Raw genomic sequence first — 22,837 nt, 5'->3', positions numbered from 1 at the left:
TAATTTTGGATCCACGAATGATGGTTTTCATAAAATCATGATCTCTAGTAATAAATCAAACCATGCTCTGATACCACTGTTGGGAAACGTGCAAGTTTTAAAAACTTTTCGAGGGATTTTGATTCATAGATCTTGATTCATCACATAGAGACAAGTTTTATGCAAAAAAAAAAAAATGATGTATCATTCAATTGATGGATTGAATACTTACATCAAAGGTCTGAGTAAACCTTTAAAACTTTTCTCTAAAGTGAATGTTCTCACTTATTGTAGATCCCTTAGCAAGATGCCTTCTCCTTAGATCTCCATCTTCTTGGTAATTATTTTGCCTTTAGGAATCACTCATAAGCCTCCATGAATTACCTTGGAAAACTAGGCTTGTGGGAGCCTCTATTAGATGAGACCATAAACCCTAATTTTCTAGAGAGAGAAAATTTATTCCTTATTCCTTCTCATAAAAATTACCACCTAAAATATACATAGACCATGTATATTTATAGGCAACATAAAAATAAAGATAAGGAAACAACAAATCCTTCTCCATCTCTAATTCATGTGTCTCAAATCTAATATGATTCCAATATCAAGTTGGGCTGTGAGTGAGAATCCATTGGGCCTATTATTTTATTGGCTACAATGAATTAATAATTGGCCCGGTCCATGGACCCAATTCAATTAATTCATAAATTAATTTCTACTCCACTAAAAGAAATTAATTGAACTCCAATTAAATAATAAATAACCTCTAAGTCAATATTGCACTTTGACCCCTCTATGCATAATTAGTTATCGGATAAATATAGCCATCAATCCGACTGCTTAATTAATATATTTATTTTGATACCTTTGATTATTTCTGGCTCGATCACAATAAAACATTTGTTTGACAAAAATAATAATTTAAATAAATAAATATATAATAAATCATTTTGTCTAAAAACACACGAAGGCCTTCGAATTTACTTTGTGATCAACCATAATCAATACAAAATAAATACAAGTAGCAATGATGCAAATATTGAAAATATAACCCTCTAACTATTAATTACATAACTACCCAAAGTGTCGGTCTAAGGATCCCGAAGAATCCGCCGAACAAATCAAAGTAATTATTAATTAATAAAAGAGTCTATACTTTTCTCATGCTTAAGAGTCAAATGCCATGACGGTGATAGGGAGTAATTGCATACGACGGCTCTCGCAATATATCTCAACCTAACGCGGATCCAGTTCAAGTCTTAATTAATTATGATTCCATCCATAATTACCGACTATGAACAATTTATAATTACTATTTATATATCATGCATTGATTGTCATCACATACATATATATAAATATTTCTTGTAATTACATGGACACTATCAATTTCATAGTGAATCGAAACATAATACATTGAATTTACCAATTATATAAATCATAAATATTTCAGATATGTCAGGAACATATGTCACTATAATCCAGATAGGAATTTGCTATGCCAGGGCATATAAATCCCAACAGTTCCAGCATAGAGCTGGCGAGTACGGAAGGTTGTTCCCTCCTTGGGGGAAACTTATCTGCCTCTTCAACCATAATATTCCAGTAATGAGTGAGTCTTCTTTGGTACATAACAGTTCCTTGGTCAACGCGTTCTTGTAGATGTAATGGATGTGTCTTTCTCAAATCGACGATCATATTGATTATATTTCGTTTGTGTTCATATTGATTATATTTCGTTTGTGTTTTGCATTCACTTATAGATAAAATAGCAAAACGTATATATACTATGCATTCTAGCTAGACACAAATTGATTTAGGTTCTATTCATGGTTGCAATGGATGTTGTTCAGCAACAGTGCCCTTCACTCATGAATGGAATAGCGCGCCCTTGGCAATTGCCAGGAACATTTAGTGTATCTGTTATGATTGAAATTTAGAAGAATTGCTAGCATATTCAAATAATATAGTTTTAGGATGGACATTATATTTTTTCACAAACCGGATATGTCAATATGACCCTAAAGTTGACCCGATACCGGATCTGAAATGCGGAAGCTGAAACAAAAACAAAGTCTATGGGGATGTTCAGTATCCCTAAGATGCCAAGGTAACTTTCCATGAAGTCACGGTACCCAAAGAAAACAAATGCGGAAGCGAAAAGGTAAAAATATACCAAGTATGTCACCAGGGGTAAAATGGTCATTTTACATGAAAATAAAGTCTCGAAAGATGTACGTCATCGCTAGGACACAAACATGGCTTCTCCTGAAGCCATGGATCTTAAAAGAAAACAAAATGCAAAATGCAGAAATGACGTTATAAAAACGGACAAGTTTAGCCCTAAGGGTAAAATGATAATTTTTAAAAAGATATAGGTGAGTATGGAATTGTGCTTTTGTTTGTTCCCCATCAACGATTCCTTTTTGGACATTTCCTTGCCTTTAATAGCACGTTATTAAGCCAAATATTGGGGGAGAATCCCATCATCATTAACCAGATCAAAGTGTGGTGAATGGTAAGTCAAAGAGAAAGAGCAGATCGGGACGAAGGAGTCGGTATCTTAGGAGATTTGTTAGTTGGCTTAATACCTTGTTCGAACCACCACAAAGACCAATGTCTGACACAGGGATTGGAATCAAAACAGGCCATAGGAGAATCGACATTTTCTTCATAACAAAGAAGCTACCGAGCAAACCATTGGATAGACAGCGAAAAATTAACGATAATAGACTCAAGAATTACTTGATTCGGAGTTCGGGGAAGAGAACGGCTAAAAACAAAAATGGGTCTCGTCGTGGCCGAGGGAGCACCCATGCGCGCCTTGTTGAGGTATGGGAGGAAATAAAGAGTACGTAGTAACAAAAAAAAAAAAAATCCAAAAAATAGATATAATAAATGTTGATAATCGGGAGATAAACCAAATCCAAACGGGCATGTTGAATAATAAGAGTTGGGGATGACAGTAGATTTTGGCACAACTGTGCGAAACCAAGTCGGATCAAAAGTCCAACCTTCTATTGTTGAAGGGTCACAACACTTCCAAAGTTCATGCTCGTAGGCAGTTCATATCAATCTCCATAGAAAATGCTTTTGTGGCATTTCAAATGTGTGAGACATTAGGCATTGTTTGTTGAGGAGGAAATCCAAAAAAAAACAAGAATGTCTGAGAAATAATCACAATCAAAAGGAAATAAAAACATTAATCACAAGAAGATAAGATGCATGTATGTGATTCATCCAAAACTTAGTGCTTCGTATACGGAACACACCAAACAAATTCCACTGTGAAGGAATATAATGAAGAATTCCTCTCAAACTCTCATCTTACTACCATCTCTTGTGTAGGCACAAAATCACTCAACAATTCAGCCACTCACAATTCTCACACAATTGTCTATCTCACACAGTTTTGCACACCAATCACCTTGCGGCTCACACCATCACACAATGTCACACACCCTAAAGTCTAATTAGGTTGGCACACAAAGGAACCTAACTTGCCTCCCAAGTCTAACCTTTTGGAGAGTCAAAAATTAATTACGAACTAATTTTCGCAAATCTCCAGCACAATAAACTTGTTCAAAAAAAATTTTTAATCAGTTCAATTGAGATTACAATCACGTTCAACTAGTTCAGGAAAAAACTTGAACCAGTTCAATTGGGGTTACAATCATGTCCAACTCATTCAAGAAAAAATTGAACTAATTCAATTTGTTCGGTAATTAAAATTTTCATTTGACTTGTAGTGAAATAACCTCCACAACTCAACATCGTTGGTCATTCAAATGAACATCAACATTATATAATTGCCATACTTTTTGCTTATGCAAATAAAATACTTTTGGGATGAACATCAACAGTATCATTTATTACCGGCTTGATTTTAGGGGAGAATTGAATTCAATTAACATGAAAGAAATTTGGGTTCAATCTAGTGTTTGTTTTTTTTTTTTTGTTCATGGCTTGACTTAAAAAAAAAAATAATTAATTAATTAATTTTTTCTTTTAAATGTTTTGAAAATAGAATTCTGTATTAAAGATTGAGAGGAAATTAATTTCCTTTCTTTAATTAATTATTTTTTTCTTTTAAACGTTTTGAAAATAGAATTCTGTATTAAAGATTGAGAGGAAATTAATTTCCTTCTTCAAATCAATATTACATTCAGTTTAGCCCACCCAGTCCAAGTAAACCAATAATGCGTGAGGTTACAGAGAAAGAAATATTAATTACCTTCTTAGAAGAATTTGTAATTGTTGAGCCATGTGTATCGTTACGACTAGTGTGTTAGAATGAACACATTTTATACTTAGTGACTATTCTTTTCTTTGATAAAGTGAAAAGGTTATTTTATAATGTTAACGGGAGTGAAACATTTACTAGGACATGGGACAGAGTATCTCTTTGATTCCAAATTTACTCTCCTATACTATTCTTTCCAATCTTCATCCGTACTATAGTATTACTCCTCATCCGCTGGGATAATATTCATCCACTTGTCAAAAAAAACCTCAAGGCTCATTTTGGTGACAACCAAGTAAAGAACCTGCAAGCCACTACATAAGCCACTAGCAAATTTATCCCACTACAAAAATTCAAACTGCAGTTGTGAAATTGCAAATGTTCACACAATTATTCATTCGCTCCATTTTCAAAAAACAGACTAAGATATGCGGCCCCATTGGTGAAGTAATCAACCAAACAAAATAGGTTCTAATGAGAACACCACAAGACGTATCAAACAGAAAAAAAGGAGCACAAAGCAAACATCCGTCTCCTCACCAATCAAGCTTGGAAGTTGAGAGGCACCAAATATCCCTAGTACTCGTACTCGCGAGAAAGTGACCTTTCTGAGGGTCGGTATTCACGGTCCAAATCTCGAGTCCTCTCCCTTTCATGAGACTCGGAAGCTGCTCGATCATAATGGTAGTCATCCTCCATTTCATCAAACTGATCATTATCACAATCAGGATGATCATAGTGGTCGTGATCACCCTCGACATCCATCTTATCATATTGACGCCGGCCTTGATGTTCATAGTATTCAGCTTTTGGACGCCTATGCCCATGTCCAGACTCTTCATACCATCCAGGATCATCCTCTGGCTCAGCAGGATCATAGTTAGACTCCTTTTCACCATGACGGTCACGATCATGTCTAGATTCCACCTGCTCGGCTCATAGTCATATTCTCTATCACGTGAACGCTTGCGGTCAAGGTCAGGTTCCCAACTTCATAATCCCTTTCCTTCTCTCTTTCCCTTTATCGAGGTCGGTCACGCTCCAGATCGCGCTCTCTATCACGGTCCCTGTCCCAGTCACGTTCGTAATCCCGACCACGGTCTCGATCCCGCTCACGGTCACGTGTTCGGTCACGATCACGACCTCGCTCTCTCTCCTTGTCCCGGTTCCTGTCCCGGTCTCTGTGGTGCCTATCCTCTTTATGATCACGATCCCTTGGCTTGTCATGAGAGCGTTCACGAGACTTCTCCCGTTCTCTCTCTGTCTCTTCCCCTTTCACGAGATTTTTCCCTATCCCTGAAATATTGTTATTCAACAGCAACCATAAACGTCATATGCAGACATAAGTAAGACATAATAAGGATCTCAAAAAATCTCCACAATCTAACCTATATTCCATTGAAGGCTTACCTGGTTTTTACTTCAGTCCATAAAATTTCTCATTCAACTATTAATTATTATGCATATATATATATATATATATATATATATATATATATATATTTGTACTGGAACACAATAATTTACTGTTCGAAAGTACTCGAGCATTACTGTATTAAGGAATCCATCTCCTAACTGGTCCAATTTGTTTGTGTGATCATTTCTATCCTCCAACAAGTTCTTACATTTGGACATAAAATAAATAAAACCAACAAAACAGGGCAAAAAATTTACTACAAATATTACCGCTCTCCGTGCCTATCATCTTGAGTCCTTGGCTCCTCAGACCGAGGTGGTCCTCCTGACTGCTGTAGCTCTCTGAGGATTCAAAGAAGAGCAAGAAGCACATTACATTTCACAAAATAATAACATCCAAAACATGCAGAATCATTTGGTACTTTGTACTACAGTTGAAGCTCAGCATTATTACAAAGCAATCATAACCTACCTCATTAAACGAGGAGGAAAATAAAGGTTATCAACTACCCGGAGCTGTTTCAGAGCATTTGCATAAGATTAGCAAATCAAGAGCAAGTTGTATCTTTCTACCATTTGTTCACTCAAAGGGGACCAAGGAAGCAAAAAAAGGTTCTGCGGGAAACTCCATCTCTTAGCCTACAATAAATATATGCAAATTTTTTTTTTTTTTTGGGTGTGTAGTGGTGGGGGTAACATAAGAGCACACACCCAAACTCATGTGCAATCGCTATAGTTCTAATGGAAAATCACACTCCAAAAATAAATGCAAAATTGTTGTTAGCCTATATATGATAATTAAATCCCAAAACTAAGACACTTTCTCTTGGCTACCTCCATGTACAGCGCATTTCCCATTTTAATTAACATTCTCAAACATTCATATTAATAAAGATCTTGATACCCCATAGAATTTTGTGGCTCCTTTCATCATGCAAAAAAGTTTGTGAAAATGTTGCAACCAGGCTAATTACCTCCCAGAATACTTTTGGTTTACTTCTTCACCTCCAACCCTGGTTGTTCCAAGTCCACCACCAAGTCTGCGAGGTCGCCAATTTGGAACAGTTCTACCACGTTCAACACCCACAAGCACCCTTCTATTATCAAGCTTCTTCCCATCAGCTTGTTTATAAGCAGCTGTATGAAATATACATGCAGCACTCTCAAACCAAATACAAAATATATGAGATAGAGACCAATAGAGAAATTAGATTAAAGAAAACCCTTCATATCACGCGTGTGCATATACTCGATGAAACCATATCCTCTGGGTTTACTTGATTCTTTATCTGTAATTAATCAAATCTGAAAATCAAAGGATAAGATAAATAAGCTACTGCCATAGAAGACAAAATTCTGCAGCAATGAACAGAATGTTATTCCAGATGCTGATTAACTTTACCAATCAAGTGTGCATTGAAATAGTTAGAAACAATAAATCCTAATGGCACGGCAGACAGGCATTATGCCTCATGAGCCGTGCTCACCTTTAAATCATACAGCTTCCCCAGGCGAGATGCATCACCACCACTGCTAGAGTTGCAGAAAAACTGATGTATGTGGCCAATTTACCAGTTGCCGAACAAACTAACGTCCCCTTACCAGGGAAATTTATTTTAAATAACAAAGTAATTTGTAAATAATAAATGAAATACCAGATATCTCCTCAACTGCTGATATGTTTTTTGACAGCCTTTAAAGCCAAAAGTACAATTTTAGTAGCATAAAAGCACGTACTACAAATTAAATTAGAAGAGAATGAGATACTAATACTCCCGACATATTTTACCCAGTGCAGGAAAAAGTTGTGAGTCTCCCTTTCTCGCTTGGAAATAAAGGCCAAAAGGCACAATCCATCACCGCTCTGCTTAACTTATAAAGTGTTCAGCTTTTCCATGCAGTCTGAAGCACCATCTTTACATTGAATTGGTAGAAAACCAAAGTACCAAAAATACTTTTTGTGGAACAAACGAATCACCCCTTACCAGGGATACGGCTTAAACATTGAACCTTAATGCTATAAAAAAATACCTTTCACTTTAAAAAATACAACACCCAAGCCCCAAGGAGATTTCAAAACCAACTATATCTTAGAACTTATCGAAGAGAAACGACAGAAACCCACATACACTAGAAGAGGCAAATAAGCAATGATACCTGTGCAATTTATTACCAGCTCAATGTTATATATTTCAGGGAAAAGATATGCACATTCTCCACTTTAAACTTGGTGTAAGTGCCAAATAGAACGTGCACAATGTATCACCAGGTGTGCTCGACGTCTAAGCACAAAGTTTGACAACTTTGATGCAACCTCGATATGAAGTTGATAAAAATGAGATTTTAAAGGACAAGCATTGCAAAAATAACCATAACGCCTACTATTTAGAGGTCTTACTCAATGTACATGACATATCTTGAAAACACCTTTGTATCCAGATATTCCTCTGTTGTGCACTATGTGCTATGTACTTCGCATAGCAAATATAAGTTTACTTGGCAAGATTAATGCACTATTAGAAAGAGAGGAAAAAGATTTTGTTTCCTCCAAGCTACCACTATATGTCGTGTCACTACTAAGCCCAAGCATGATTTAATAACTATTTAGCCTTGGTTTCTTCTCTACAAATTAAAATTTGATTATTGCCACTCTTAAAATTTTGAAACGTTGATTTATAAAACAATCATATGATATTTTACCGTAACAAAAACTAATATGATATAATAATTATAAAAAACAGTTACCTGAAGTCATGATAGAGTAAATGTAAGGTAAAAAACTTAGCATTATGTACGAAATATAAATAAAATATATATATATATATATATATATATATATATATATATATATATTAACCTCAGCCTCCTAAATATATAAATATATATATAGCTACCAAATAAGTGAATCTCTTACCGAACCGAAAGGTAATAACCAGAGCCCCCTTTAGGAAGCTCTATAATACCTACCCGTTTGATAGGCCCATAAGCCTCAAACTCCCTTTTGATTCTACTCTCTGTCGTTTCATAATTCTGCAAACAAAAATATACGAGCAATTAATACCAAGCAAATTTTTAATACACACTTGAAAACTGATAATTGGAGAATATCACTCACAAGCCTAGCCACAAACAATGTCTTGTATGGATCGCCAGATATACTTGGGTCATTACTCGGATCATCTGCATAGAAGATTAAAAAAATATATATTAGAGATAGCAGTTTCAACAAGTTTATGATAACTAAAAAGGTAAAAAGCATTATCACATTTCTCAAGCTCCTCAGCAGCTTTTCACACCCTCTTCTAGCCGTAACTGATGTATTCTAGCCCTTCTTTGCACCTTGATCCACCAAAAAAAAAATCAACAAAGATATATACAAAACAGAATTAAGTTGCAGAAGAATGCAAAAATGTATTACAATATAATGGATAAATCTGTAATAGCCCACAATTCTTAACAGACAACCGCAGACAATTACTATAATTGTGTAACGTGATCATTTGTCACCCACTCACCCATCACTTGCAACTTTGATTTCACATCATATACATATGGTAGGTAATCCCCATACCAAATTGCAGTATCTTCTCGACTCTGTGCAGTATAGCACATAAACAAGAACAATCAAATTCTTTGATATAAATTGCTGATCAAAATACTTGAATCAATTCAGTCTCTGCAACTTCTAGTGGCACAGGGTAAGATTGTTGTGTCAGGATGTAAGCCATCCTATCATGTATCTAACTGCTTACTTGACAAATTCACCAAAGGCAAGTATACTAGATGTAAAACTACAGATATTGCATATCCTTTTACCGCACCTCACAGTTGGCTAATGCAGATCATAGTCGACATTGCACTTCAAAATTAATACAGACCATCTTGAATGAAAGCAATGAGTATCCCATATAATTATTAGAAACATCTACAATTTTCTCAAAGTATGACCTCTGGCGAGTTTTACATTACAATCAAACAAAAAGTCACTTGTTTGCAAACTTCTTTGAACTCCAAAAATTTTGTCCCTTGAAAGCCAAGTTAGCCTCAGCCATCACCAGAGCAAATAAAAATTTTACATGCCACATGCATATTAAGACATTATCAAAATATTTAGTAAGCACCAATTCAACAAAGATGCATCAAATTTGACAGTTAAAAGGCTTCAACTGGTCAGTAAACACATTAAATCTGTTAGTAGTGGTATTAGTAGTGTTTATAATAACTGAGTACACAGATATACTTGTAATGTATAAGAAAATCAATGGAATCAATAAAAGAACCACACTTGTTCAATAGTAATTATCACGATGAACAACATAAGAAGGCAACCTTCTGGACAAACAGCCATTAGCAAAAAAGCATAAAAAAACATGGAATATAACTGAATAAAAATCACTTCACAAACAACCGTAAATATTACATTCTAGAGAACAAAAGTCATTAATCAAAAATCAAAATTGGATCAACATATGATATAAATCAATAAGAATAATAAGTTCCACAACTGAAGGCAGTATCTTACAGGAGTTTCTGCCTCTTGGACAGGTGGAGCATATTCAGAATCTCCTGGCTCAGCAAAGTTACTAACAAATTGTGCCATCCCTACAAAATGAAAAATATTAAATGAAAAAGGGCAACGAAATTTAGAGCTTTAACGCAACAAATTAATGCCAGGTTGATAAAATTCATTAAATGAGTGGAGATATAACCTGTATACGGAGGACATATTCTCTTCTCTGGAGGTGGTTTGTACTCCAATGGAGGTCGAGGCTCAAATAGCTTCAAAAGGTTAGATGTCAACCAGTGGGATGACTTTGCCCAATCTGTATTTAAAATAATATGCATATTATTAATTGAGAAAATTACTCAGCAAAAGCCAAAAGTACATTTGAAAACTGTAACATAATACTCTTTATCAATCATCAAAAAAGTCTATAAAGGTTTCTAGTATGTGCCTTTACTTCTATGCGTAATACACGACATAAAAGAATTCTTGACATTGATTACCAAGATATCAAACAAAAATAAATAAGAAACAATATTTAAGCATTATGTGATTATTTTGCTTATTCATGCACAACTATTTAGCTTAAAATGGATTGAAATTTTGCGCATCATCAATTCATTTTTCATTTTTCATTTTTCATTTTTCACAGCAAACTAAATGAAAATAATTCAATAAACTAAATGAAAAATGAAAAATGAATAGCATCACTTAGTCAACAATCAAATTTCAATCCCAATGCACAGCTTTATTCTCTGGTTAGCAGTTCAGAAGCGACTTTCAACAATGGACAGGAGGAAGATGACCCACCTTCGTCAATCAAGAATATGTCGTCTGTGCAACCTTGAGCCAGAGAGCCATGATCACCTATTTTTTAAGTGCCAGTTCTCATCCCCAATTTGGAGCTTTTTGCAGGGGAAATTTGGATTTTACATTTGCCCGGCGAATTGGAGTGACCTTGTGGCATGGGTCTCCTTTCACTGGCGTGAAAAAAAATTCCAGAACCAAGTCATCAAGCTAGCCTTCGCAGCAACTATTTACCATTTATGGCAAGAGGGCAACTGCAGAATCTTCAAGAACAAGAGCTCTTCGCAGAACTCAATTCTTCTTTCAATCTCAAGTTCGATCAGAGGAAAACTACAATCTTACTCTCTTAGAAACCGTATGGAAGCTCTCCTAGCCTTGAAGGACTGGGAATATAATCCTTCATCTTCTCGTCCGCCTCCAAGACCGCCGGACGGCGTCAATTGAGGGAGACGACATAGAGTTTTGACGAAAAAGAGGGAGAACAGGTGGGGTTTGCTATGGGATTTGTTCAGATCTTCTCGTTTTTGAGTTGACGTGTTAGATAAGTGATTTGAAATATCAAGCTCAGCATCGGGTTGAGTCATTTAGACTCTTGCCACTGCCATTTGTTCCGGCACAACCTGGACTTCTTTGTAATTATGCTTACATAAATATATTTGCTTAACATTCCAAAAAAAAAATATATTGAGGTATATATTTTGAACACAACTCATATTTATTGTTTTAGTAATATATATATGTGTGTGTCTGAGTATATATAAGAAAGTTGACTATGACTGTATTTTGGTCATCGTTTTGTTGTTTAGTTTGCTTCGTCACTTAGTAGCACCGTCTTTACTAGGGGTGTTCAAAAAATCTGATAAATTGAAAAATTAGACCGGACCAGACCGTACTGAGTCGAGCAGTTTGGTCTAGTTGTATAGCGGTTTGGTCTGGTCATGGGCCCAAAATTATGAAATCGTAATTCTTCGGTCTGATCTGGTTTAGAGTCGTGTCGGACCGGATCAGCCCTGACCGAACCGTTAATATGTTATATTATGTTATATAATATATATATTTATACATGTATATTATATTCTAAACCTAAATCAAGTAAGTTCTCACGTGCCCCTTTTCTTTCTTTTGTTCTTTAAATTCCTTAAATTTCTTTTTCAAAAAGTTAAATTTCCCTTTTGCAAATATATCTCAATTTTCTTTCCTTTCAAATATATCTTAATTTTTAATTTTCTTTCCTTTCAAATATATCTCAATTTTCTTTCCTTTATTTCTTATTAAAATTCATTTTTTTTTTTTTTTTTGGCGTGTTATATCAATGTTAGTTGATATATATATATATATATATATATATATATATATATATCTTTGCCCCATCTAAATTAAAATATAATAAAAGGGAAATCAACTGAAACCGACAAACCGAACCGAACCAATCCGGTTTTTCGCAATTTGGTTTGGTTTGGTTCCATGCACTTTATGGTTTGGTCTGGTTTCAAAAATGATAGAACCGTTATAAATGGTTTGGTCTCAAAATACTTCAAATTCGGTCCAAACCGGACCGTGCACACCCTTAGTCGTCACCACTACGCATGTGCTCTCTCAAATTCTCACTGCTCATTCAGTTTTACCTTTGCATTTTTGTAATTTTTCTTTTTTTATTTTCTTTTTATTAATTAAGGCTGTGCTGTGTGCCATTGTTGAAATTTTCATTTACTTCAGTGGAATATTTTTATTCAAAAAAAATTCATTGCATATGTGTGGTTTATGTTTTATTGTAGTTTTTTGTTGGATTTTCTGTTGGAAAATTTTGAAATTATTGTAAATGGTTTTGAGAGAGAAACAAAATGAGAAGTTTTAAAAAAGCAATTGGTTTTTATTGTTTTGTTTTCAATGTGAAACAAAATGAGATTGTAGAAATGAAATCACTGCAAAACTTTTAAATGTACTAATTTAAAATAAAATATGATTTATTTACATAAATAGAAAATTTCTATTATTGCCTTATGGTATAAGAACTATTAATCAAAGTTATGAGTGATATATATTATAACAATTATGATGCAATTATTTTGGGCATAAATTTCAAATAACTCATTTCTACTTTGTACTTGAAATTCGTTCATTTAGCAATCTTATAAATCAGAATGTGCAATTTTCTATTTTTATTTTTTAAAAAATTCAAACAAACGTACATATATCAAATTGAACATTCAAAGTCATCTTCTTTGGAGAGAGCTCATACAATTAGGGTTAATGGCCATTAATTTAACGAATAATGCCGAGGATCACCAAATGTCTTCTTTTTCTTTTTGATAAATTTATTTTTGAGACATATTTACATGTCAAATCACTAACTCAAAGCATCAAAGTTTTCAAGAATATTATTAAGAGAAACACAATAGACATTCGTATTAGAGTCAGAAATTTTCTTTACAACCGTTAACAGTAATATAATATGAAATTTTGTGCAAAAAATAATGGCAAACCTTGTAATGTAATTTACCCTAATACTTTTTATTTAAAATTAAAATAAAATTGATATAATAAGAATAAAGTTTGTATTTTAAAATCTTAAGTTATTGACATTAAAAAAAAAAGTAAATTGCTCCGCTGACACACAATATAAATTTATCTCAATGAATTTTATTTAAAGAGTTAATGGGTGATAAATTTGTATTCGAAATGTTTCAAGCAGGTAAACTTTTATCTCATAGGAGTTCATTTGTAAAAAAACCAAAAGATAATTCTTTCTAATTTTTTTTATTATTGTTTTATAATTGCTTGACTACTACAAAATTCTCATTTCATTCATTTACAGAACCATGGTTTCAATCTGAAACAATGGGAGTTGTATCTGATCTGTATATATATATTGAAAATATATAATCCAAAAAAAAAGTGCAACCTAAAAAAATATATATGGAAAACTAATATAAGAAAGAAAATCAAATTTTCTTTAGGTTTTGTTTGGTTAGATGGAAACAGCTAGAAAAGAAAGGAACCAAAAAATTTTTAATTTTTTTTAGAGTTTGGATAGATAGAAAGAGAAAACTAATGGAAAATTTAGTTTCCCTTATTGATTATTTTCCTTCAAAATTTTTCCTTCGAAAAACACGCGAAAATAAAGCATGAAAGAAACACTTATTTATTTGTTGTTCCTATTTTACCCAGTTCTTCAAAACAACTTATATTCTTAGATAAGTTTTTTTTGGTAAAATTGCTCAAAATAGATCCTGCTTCTAAATAGAATTTTTTATTTATTTTTAATCGTCTATTCTATGTTGCAATTCTAGCCACTTATAATCCGGATATATATATATATTATGATTTAATATTTGATTTTCCTCCCAAACAGTAATATTGCCTCTTCATCTCTGATTTTTTTAAAAAAAAATTTATCTTAAATTAATAATTAGTTTTATCTAAGGAAATATTATGAAACCTTATTCTAAATATAAATAATAAAAATGAATATAAACAATTATATATTTGAATTTAATAATCCATCATTTTACTTCATAAGGGTAGTTTTGGTATGCATAATCACTTTCTTTTCATTTTCATGCTATCCAAAGTAACAAATTAATATTTTTCTACGATTGTCTTAGATAAATTTTCATACCAACCAAATGCATACTAGAAAATCTATTTTTTTTTTCCTATTCACTTCACTTTTCTTTTACTTTCTATTTCTTTTCTTTTCTATCTTATTTCCATCTAACCAAACAGAACCTTAGTAATTGTTTCAAATTTTTAAAATTTTAATTTTTGATTTTTTTTTTTTTTTTTGAATACTTTGATTCGAATTTGGCAAATATATTATTAGCTTGATAAAATATTTAAAAAATTTTAATAAATAATTCTAACTAAACAAATCTCACAAGTTTTAATAAAATACAATTATTATGATTAAAATAGAGAAATAATTTAATAATTTATATAATGAGTAATTAATTATTATTTTTTTTTATAACTAAAAATATTAACATATATAATATCATTATTATTGTTGGCATTCTTGCCATTGTACTCTCACAATGCTTTAGTTTTTCTCTCTTTCCATACTTCGAGACTTGTTGATAGAAATTTATATATAATTCTAAATAATTTTCTTGTAAACACCATCTTTAGACTTCGTTTGGTTAGATGAAAATAGTAAGAAAAAAAGGAAATGGAAAATTTTCAAATATTTTAGGATGTCCTTTTTTTTTATATATATAAAATAATAATTTTATATACACACGGTGCACCAAACATAGTCACAAGATTCAAATCCCAAGAAAAAGTTTGATTGAATGGCTTCCACCGCTGCAGATGAAATCATCGGCGGCAACGAGGAACTGGCAGTGGAGATCCTTCAGTATCTGCCGGCGAAATCCCTCATTCGGTTCAAGTCAGTCTCTAAAGCATGGCTCTCTTTCATCTCCACTCCTCGCTTCTCTCTCCTCTGGCAATCCCATCATCATCCCAAAGTCTCCGGCCTTTTCTTCAACCCTTTGTTCCGAACTGAAACCATCAAATACGTTTCTCTCACTCACTCCGACGACTTGAGGAATCAATGTGATATTGCAACCGTTATTAATGGTGGAGGAGAAAACAATTCACCACCTCTCTTTCCTCATGATATCTATGCTAGAATCATAGACTCTCGTAATGGTTTTTTACTCGTCTCTTTTAATAAGACGCAGAGCTGTAGTATCGATTGGAGGCGGTCGTACCACGTTTATAATCCTACTACCAAGCAATTCTCTACTCTTCCATGGCCTTTTCCGGTCACTTTCACTTCTTCCATTGGTGACAATGTATATTTGATTTTCGATCCTTTAAAATCACTCCACTACAAAGTTGTTTTGGTTCAGGCTTCAGAGCATGGTAGTGCCTGCTTGATTCAAATACATATTTATTCGTCGGAAACCAATGACTGGCGGAGATCACCACTGGATGATGATATTGATGATTTTCATCCTTTCCCGAAATCATTAAATAAATCATTAAATAGTGTGAACTTGAATAAAGGAGTCTATTGGAATGGTTCCATCCATTGGTGTTCTTACGACAAAGAAAAAACTTCCTTGTACTTTGATGTCGATCAAGAAAGATTTCGCCCAATGCCATCTCCGCCATATAACGCTTATTTTGGGGAGTCCGGAGGTCATTTGCATAATATTATAAATTTTGATTGTAGGGGATCCTTCCATGTCAACGTCTCCGAGATGGAAAGTGATTACTCCAAGTGGACAACGAAGTATGTAGTTTGCCTTAACGCGAGGATGGTCGTTCCTCTTGCATTAGAGGATCAGATGAAGATGGTTGTCAGCAACAATACAACGCTTACTTTAATCCATGGTGAAGATGAAGAGGATGTGTTTTTGGTACTTATTGTACTCACCAAGATGAATTATATGATCATCTCCTACAACATTAAGGAGAACACCCTTAAGAAGCTTGGTGATGTACCACGGCATCACGTTACATCTTGGAATGATGGTGGTTCGTGGCGGCGTGATGGTTGTTCGTGGACGCCGTGCCCTCGTATCCATCGTTACATTGAGACACTTTTTCCTGTTTGATTAATCGTGGTGGTCCATTCTAATCCACTTAGAGTTAGGTGTTTTCTATTTCAGTGTTCTAATTGTAGCTTCAACTCTAATCTTAAAATCTAGTTACTTCACATTATATTTATTAATACTATTTTAGTTGTTTTATGTACATCAATTTTATTATATTAATATTATTTTGTTTTATGGTATTCATTGATCACTTAAGCTCTAACTATTTTTGAGTTATAGTTGCCCCTGTTCTGCTTAGAAAAATCATCTTATTACTAGAGTTATCAGGTACGTGTTATTTATTTATTATTTTTATTTTTATTTTAGCACTGCATTGTGAATTGACTAATCCTCTCTAAAGTACTGCTTTCTGCTGATTGGTGCTGAATGCTGATTGGTGTTCAATTTTAATTGATATTTGTTCTTACAATGTAAATAAAATTAACAAATGAACATTAAATACCTCATATAGGGCATGTTATTGAGCAAGTCTAGTAGACATTTCCAGCCACAGCAATTGTGAAAATGGAGATCCAGCCGAATCAGATTAGGGAACGAAAGCAGTTTCATATCATCAACATAGTCGAGAGCCTTAGTAACATATTAACATAATAGTCAAATGAGAGTGCTGCATATACTTAATCAAATTTAAAAAATAACAATTAATTCCAACAAATATAGAAGAATAAGAGATTCTACATTAATAGTATGATCAAGAAAAGAAGTACCCCCATGATACGAGTGCCCTAGAGATAGATATTTGACACTACAAATTCCTCTGAGAAGCACAACTACTTTATCAGCATGTCAATCAACGATGTTACGTTCTTTAGCACATAGGAAGGCATCCAAACATTTTGAACAGAAAGATACTCAAGAATCGGTGCATCTACTAAAACTTTGTATTCTTCTCCGGCTAAAAGAAACTTAAAATTTTTTAGGGCCGGTACGGAGACATCAAATACAAGTTCTTCATCACTCTCAACATTTCCTAGGATGAACAGGTCCTCAAGAACAGGGCAATTACTAAAGAGATTTTGTGCCAAGTCATTGTTGGGACGATCAATTGAAACATGGAGGACCTTAAGACTTTTAAAATGGACCGAGCGAGGAACAGCACTGAAACTTAGTCCAACTCCCAATTTTAAGACTGCCAATGTTGGGCAAGTGAAAAAGCTTGAAGGTAAATGAAAATTTTCTTTAGGTGGTTTAATCCTAATATCAAGTTCTTGAACACCACGCTTTATGGCTAAACTTATCCATGTATATATTTTTGATATATCAATGTCAAAGTAACATTGATGCGGTCCGGATCTTCTAGAGCATAAACAGACCTACTGAATGTTGGACAATTCATGATTAAGAAATACTTGATCAACAAAGTTCATGAAGTTGGAAGAACTCACATCTGATTCATCCTATACATATCGCAGGTCGAATTTTAATTTTTGATTTTTGATTTTTTTTGAATACTTCGATTCTAATTTGGCAAATATAAATATCATTATTAGCTTGATGAAAGATTTAAAACTTTAATAAGTAATTCTAACTAAACAAATCTCACAAGTTTTAATAAAACACACATTATTGTTGTTGCATTCTTGTTGCTCTTACAATCAGTGACGGAGCCAGGATTTCAAGTGAGGTATACACACACACAATCTTCAGGAAGGAAATAGAAGTACTACATGGTAAAGAGAGAATACTACGAGTGACCTTATTCTTATATTATTTTAAAGAATAAAGGAAAATAGAGTGTAATGTATAAAAGTAAAGTTCAAAACCTCCCTTTTTATTATATATATATATAAATATAAATATAAGACAATTGTGTGTTTTTAATTATGGCCACATCATACTCAAGATAAATATGTCAAATATTATTTCAGATGTATAGCACTACTTTAATTTTAATTGTGTTTGTGTCATAATGTCAATTCATTTAATTAATTACATGTTTAACTTGATTATACCCTTTAGACAATCTAATTAACCAGTTTTAATTTAATTACTATAGACATTTTTATTATTTCAATAAAAAAATTAATATGAATATTTTATTTGGTGTTTTTTTGTAATTGAATTGTCTTAATAATTTCAATTAAAATATATATTTGTTGAGAAACCATTTACCATTATTATGGGCCTCCCTTATTCAATATATACTTAGATATTTGAAGCCAGTCAGAATTTTAAAATAACACAAAAGTAAAAAAAATAGTAATAAAAAAGTTTACTTTGTTTGACAATAATTTACTTTAAAGTTTTGGTAAATTACTCTCGAATACGTATAGGGTTGGGACCACTCATCCGCAATGCTTATTTATTGTTTCCTTTCTTGCTGGGCAATTAATTCCTCTCCTCTTTTCGTTTAGGTCTTGGAAATAATATATATGGAAAACTAATATAAGAAAGAAAATCAAATTTTTTCTAGCAATTGTTTCAAATTTTCAAAATTTTAATTTTTGATTTTTGATTTTTGATTTTTTTTTTTTTTTTTAATACTTTGATTCTAATTTGGCAAATATATATCATTATTAGCTTGATGAAAGATTTAAAACTTTAATAAATAATTCTAACTATACAAATCTCACAAGTTTTAATAAAACACAATTATTATGATTAAAATAGAGAAGTACTTTAATAATTTATATAATGAGTAGTTATAGATTTTTTTATTTATAACTAAAAATATTAACATATATAATATCATTATTGTTGTTGGCATTCTTGCCATTGAGCTCTCACAATACTTTAGTTTTTATTTCTTACCATATTCCCGAGACTTGTTGATAAAAATTTATATATAATTCTAAATAATTTTCTTGTAGACACCATCTTTAGACTTTATTTGGTTAGATGAAAATAGTAAGAAAAGAAAGGAAATAGGAATTTTTTAAGAAAATTTTTGAGAAAAATCACTTTCCATAACAATTTAATTTTTCCATAAATTTTTTTCCAAAACTCACAAGAAAATTTTGATTTATTGAGAAAGTTTTGTGAACTTACAATATTAATGCCCTTTCTTTTATGGAAAACTACATGTTATTCAACCATAAATTAATAATTTTACAATATTTTTGGGAGGCAAATTAAAATTTATTATAAATTTTGGGATCATAAATTAAATTTATTTACAATATAAATATTTTGGAGGCTACTAAAAAAAATTTTGAAAATATTTGGGGGGTCCATGGCCACCCCTAGCCCCGCCCTCTGTTGAGAAGGAATGATTTGGAGTTTTGGAGTACCCTATCGAGATGTAGTACAATTTTATTGTGTTTAGTACTAGTTTTTATTATTTAGGTTTCTTGTTTATTTATATATAATTTTTATACCAAGTTTAATACTGTATTAGGTAGTTTTTTTTTTTTGTCTTTATTTTTTTTTTAGTTTCCTTATGTTATAAATTTTCTTTTAACTTCTTAGGTTTCATAATGACTAAATTTTTTTTTATATTATAAATACGGCGTGTGTTACACCAAACATAGTCACAAGATTCAAATCCCAAAAATTTCAAAAAAAAACAAAAAAAAGATTCAAATCCCAAGAGAGGGACGAAAAAGTTTGATTGAATGGCTGCTTCCACTGCTGCTGAAATAATCGGTGGCAACAAGAAGCTGACGGTGGAGATCCTTCAGCGTCTGCCAGCGAAATCCCTCATTCGGTTCAAGTCAGTCTCGAAAGCATGGCTCTCTTTCATCTCCACTCCTCGCTTCTCTCTCCTCTGGCAATCCCATCATCATCCCAAAGTCTCCGGCCTTTTCTTCAACCCTAGATCCCGACCTGAAACCATCAAATACGTTCCTCTCACTCACTCCGACGACTTAAGGAATCAATGTGATATTGCAACCATTATTAATGGTGGAGAAGAAAACAATTCACCTGCTGCTAGAATCATAGACTCTCGTAATGGTTTTCTACTTGTCTATTTTTCTAAGCTGCAGAGCTGTAGTTCTGGTTCTGGTTGGAGGGAGTCGTACTCGTACCACGTTTATAATCCTACTACCAAGCAATTCTCTACTCTTCCGTAGCCTTTTCCGGTCACTTTCACTTCTTTCCTTGGTGACAATGTATATTTGGTTTTCGATCCTTTAAAATCACTTCACTACAAAGTTGTTTTGGTAATTAAGGCTTTAAAGCCTGGTAGTGCCTGCCCGATTCAAATACATATTTATTCGTCGGAAACCAATGACTGGCGGAGATCACCACTAAATGGTGATTTTCATAGTGTGAACTTGAGTGAAGGAGTCTATTGCAATGGTTCCATCCATTGGCTTTCTTTCCGCGAAGAAAAAACTTCCTTATACTTGGATGTTGATCAAGAAAGATTTTGCCCAATGCCATCTCCACCGTATAACTACACTACAGGTTTTAAATGCCGGCATTTTGGGGAGTCCGGAGGTCATTTGCATTATATTAGATATTATGATAATATGGGATTCAATGTCAACGTCTTGGAGATGGAAAGTGATTACTCCAAGTGGACACCCAAGTATTCGACGACGATGGTTGTTGATCTTTCATTAGAGGTTGTCTGCATGGATACAGCGCTTAGTTTTATCCATGTTGAAGATGAAGGGGATGTGTTTTTGTTACTTCTTGTACGTACCGAGATGAATTATATGATCATCTCCTACAACATTAAGGAGAACACATTTAAGAAGCGTGTTAATGTACCACGCCATCCTATTGCATCTTGGTATGATCTTTGGTCTGATTGTTTTCGGTGGCGTAAACACTCTTGTATCCATAGTTACATTGAGACACTCTTTCCTGTTTGATTGATCGTGGTGGTACATCCTAATCCCTTAGGGTTGGGTGGTTTCTATTTCAGTGTTCTAATTCTAGCTTCAACTCCAATCTTAAAATCTATTTACTTTATTATTTTAGTTGTTTTATGTCCATCAATTTTATTATATTAATATTATTTTGTTTTATGGTATTCATTGATCACTTGGGCTGTAACTATTTTCAGAGTTTTAGTTGTCCTTTTTCTACTTAGAAAAATTCTCTTATTCTTTGGGTTCACAGATGTTTACTTGGTTGTGTTGCTATTATACTACTTTACTAATTTTCTTTCAAAAACAGATACAGCAAATGATAAGAGTTCGTTACCCCCACATCTCCAATTCAAAAGAGCCCTTTAATTTTAATTACGAAAGTTATCAAGAAGAACAGTTAGGGGTGATAAATTTGTATTCGTGTCACGTTGAAATAAAAGTATTTTATTATATGAGTTAATTCAAATATGATTCATTTATAAAATAATTAATCTGACATGATCCATTTAACAATTTATTTAATATTTTTTATTAATACCAAAATGCAAATATAAAAATAAGAAATTGGTTATTCTCATGAAATTGGTCACGCCTATCATATTCAAAGGCCTTAACATGTTAGAGCGAGTTTTTGAACTATTCACATTCTAGGGTACTTTATTCAAAAAATTATATACAATAGTATATACAATTTTCTCCAACTTCATTATTTCTACGTATAATCACAGTGCATAAACATATTGTCCCACTCCACGAACAGAATGATTTTGTGACGTGTCTTTATAAGGGATTGATGAATAATAATTTAATACCACACCACCCATTCTTTTTTTTCTTTTTTTTTGGGAACTTTAAGCGTCAAACTTCTATTTTCAAGAGTCAACTACAACACAACTCCATGGTGACTGTGTCATGACTCATAACTCCATTTGAAATGAACAATTGCTATCTTAGGAAGAGGAAGAGGAAGAGGAAGAGTTTGAAGCAGCCGGAAGACCAATCATCCAAAATCACATCCATAAATTTAGAAGGATTAGCGGAAGCAAAAGGCCAAGTACGAAGTGTTTCAAGCAGGTAAACTTTTATCTCATAGGAGTTCATTTGTTAAATACAAAAGATAATTCTTTTTTTTTTATTTTTATAATTGCTTGACTACTACAAAAATTCTCATTTCAGCATTACAGAACCATGGCTTCAATCTCAGACAATGGGAGTTGTATCTGATCTGTATCATAGTAGGTGTGTAAATATACATATATATTGAAAATATATAATCCAAAAAAAAAGTGCAACCTAAAAAAATATATATGGAATACTAATATAAGAAAGAAAATCAAATTTTCTTTAGTAATTGTCTCAAATTTTCAAAATTTTAATTTTGATTTTTTTTTTTTTGAATACTTTGATTTTAATTTGGCAAATATATATCATTATTAGCTTGATGAAAGATTTAAAAACTTTAATAAATAATTCTAACTAAACAAATCTCACAAGTTTTAATAAAACACAATTATTATGATAAAAATAGAGAAGTATTTTAATAATTTATATAATGAGT

The 22,837-nt window shown here is 32.7% G+C and overlaps 3 protein-coding genes and 1 pseudogene across 3 annotated transcripts; 2 read left to right on the top strand and 2 right to left on the bottom strand.

Annotated features, from left to right (window-relative positions):
* Positions 1 to 4,541: 4,541 nt before the first annotated feature.
* On the bottom strand, positions 4,542 to 10,638 carry LOC132316356 (U1 small nuclear ribonucleoprotein 70 kDa-like; annotated as a pseudogene).
* Positions 10,639 to 15,241: 4,603 nt separating this feature from the next.
* LOC132316355 (F-box protein At5g07610-like) lies at positions 15,242 to 16,516 on the top strand. Its single transcript, XM_059814847.1, has one exon. The coding sequence runs from the start codon at positions 15,242 to 15,244 to the stop codon at positions 16,514 to 16,516; it is 1,275 nt and encodes a 424-aa protein (XP_059670830.1).
* A 770-nt stretch (positions 16,517 to 17,286) lies between these two features.
* On the bottom strand, positions 17,287 to 17,852 carry LOC132316354 (putative F-box/FBD/LRR-repeat protein At5g22670). The gene is made up of 2 exons (XM_059814846.1): positions 17,834 to 17,852; positions 17,287 to 17,645 (listed from the first exon to the last, which is right to left on the bottom strand). The coding sequence occupies exons 1-2, from the start codon at positions 17,850 to 17,852 to the stop codon at positions 17,287 to 17,289; spliced, it is 378 nt and encodes a 125-aa protein (XP_059670829.1).
* Positions 17,853 to 20,070: 2,218 nt separating this feature from the next.
* LOC132316352 (F-box protein At5g07610-like) lies at positions 20,071 to 22,503 on the top strand. The gene is made up of 4 exons (XM_059814845.1): positions 20,071 to 20,487; positions 20,629 to 21,171; positions 22,234 to 22,353; positions 22,456 to 22,503. Exons 1-4 carry the CDS (start codon positions 20,071 to 20,073, stop codon positions 22,501 to 22,503), a joined length of 1,128 nt encoding a protein of 375 aa, XP_059670828.1.
* The last annotated feature ends 334 nt before the right edge of the window (positions 22,504 to 22,837 follow it).

Source organism: Cornus florida, unplaced genomic scaffold, assembly GCF_030987335.1.
Source record: "Cornus florida cultivar Cherokee Brave unplaced genomic scaffold, ASM3098733v1 CherokeeBrave_3.0.0_Hap2_Chr07, whole genome shotgun sequence".
Lineage (NCBI taxonomy): Eukaryota > Viridiplantae > Streptophyta > Magnoliopsida > Cornales > Cornaceae > Cornus > Cornus florida.
This window is presented reverse-complemented; position numbering and strand designations above follow the sequence as displayed.

Coding starts and splice junctions, on each gene's coding strand:
- LOC132316355 (XM_059814847.1), top strand. CDS start 15,242: ATGGCTTCCACCGCTGCAGATGAAATCATCGGCGGCAACGAGGAACTG.
- LOC132316352 (XM_059814845.1), top strand. CDS start 20,071: ATGGCTGCTTCCACTGCTGCTGAAATAATCGGTGGCAACAAGAAGCTG. Junction 21,172..22,233: donor CATTTAAGAAGCGTGTTAAT/GTACCACGCCAT, acceptor TTGCTATCTTAG/GAAGAGGAAGAGGAAGAGGA. Junction 22,354..22,455: donor GTACGAAGTGTTTCAAGCAG/GTAAACTTTTAT, acceptor TTCTCATTTCAG/CATTACAGAACCATGGCTTC.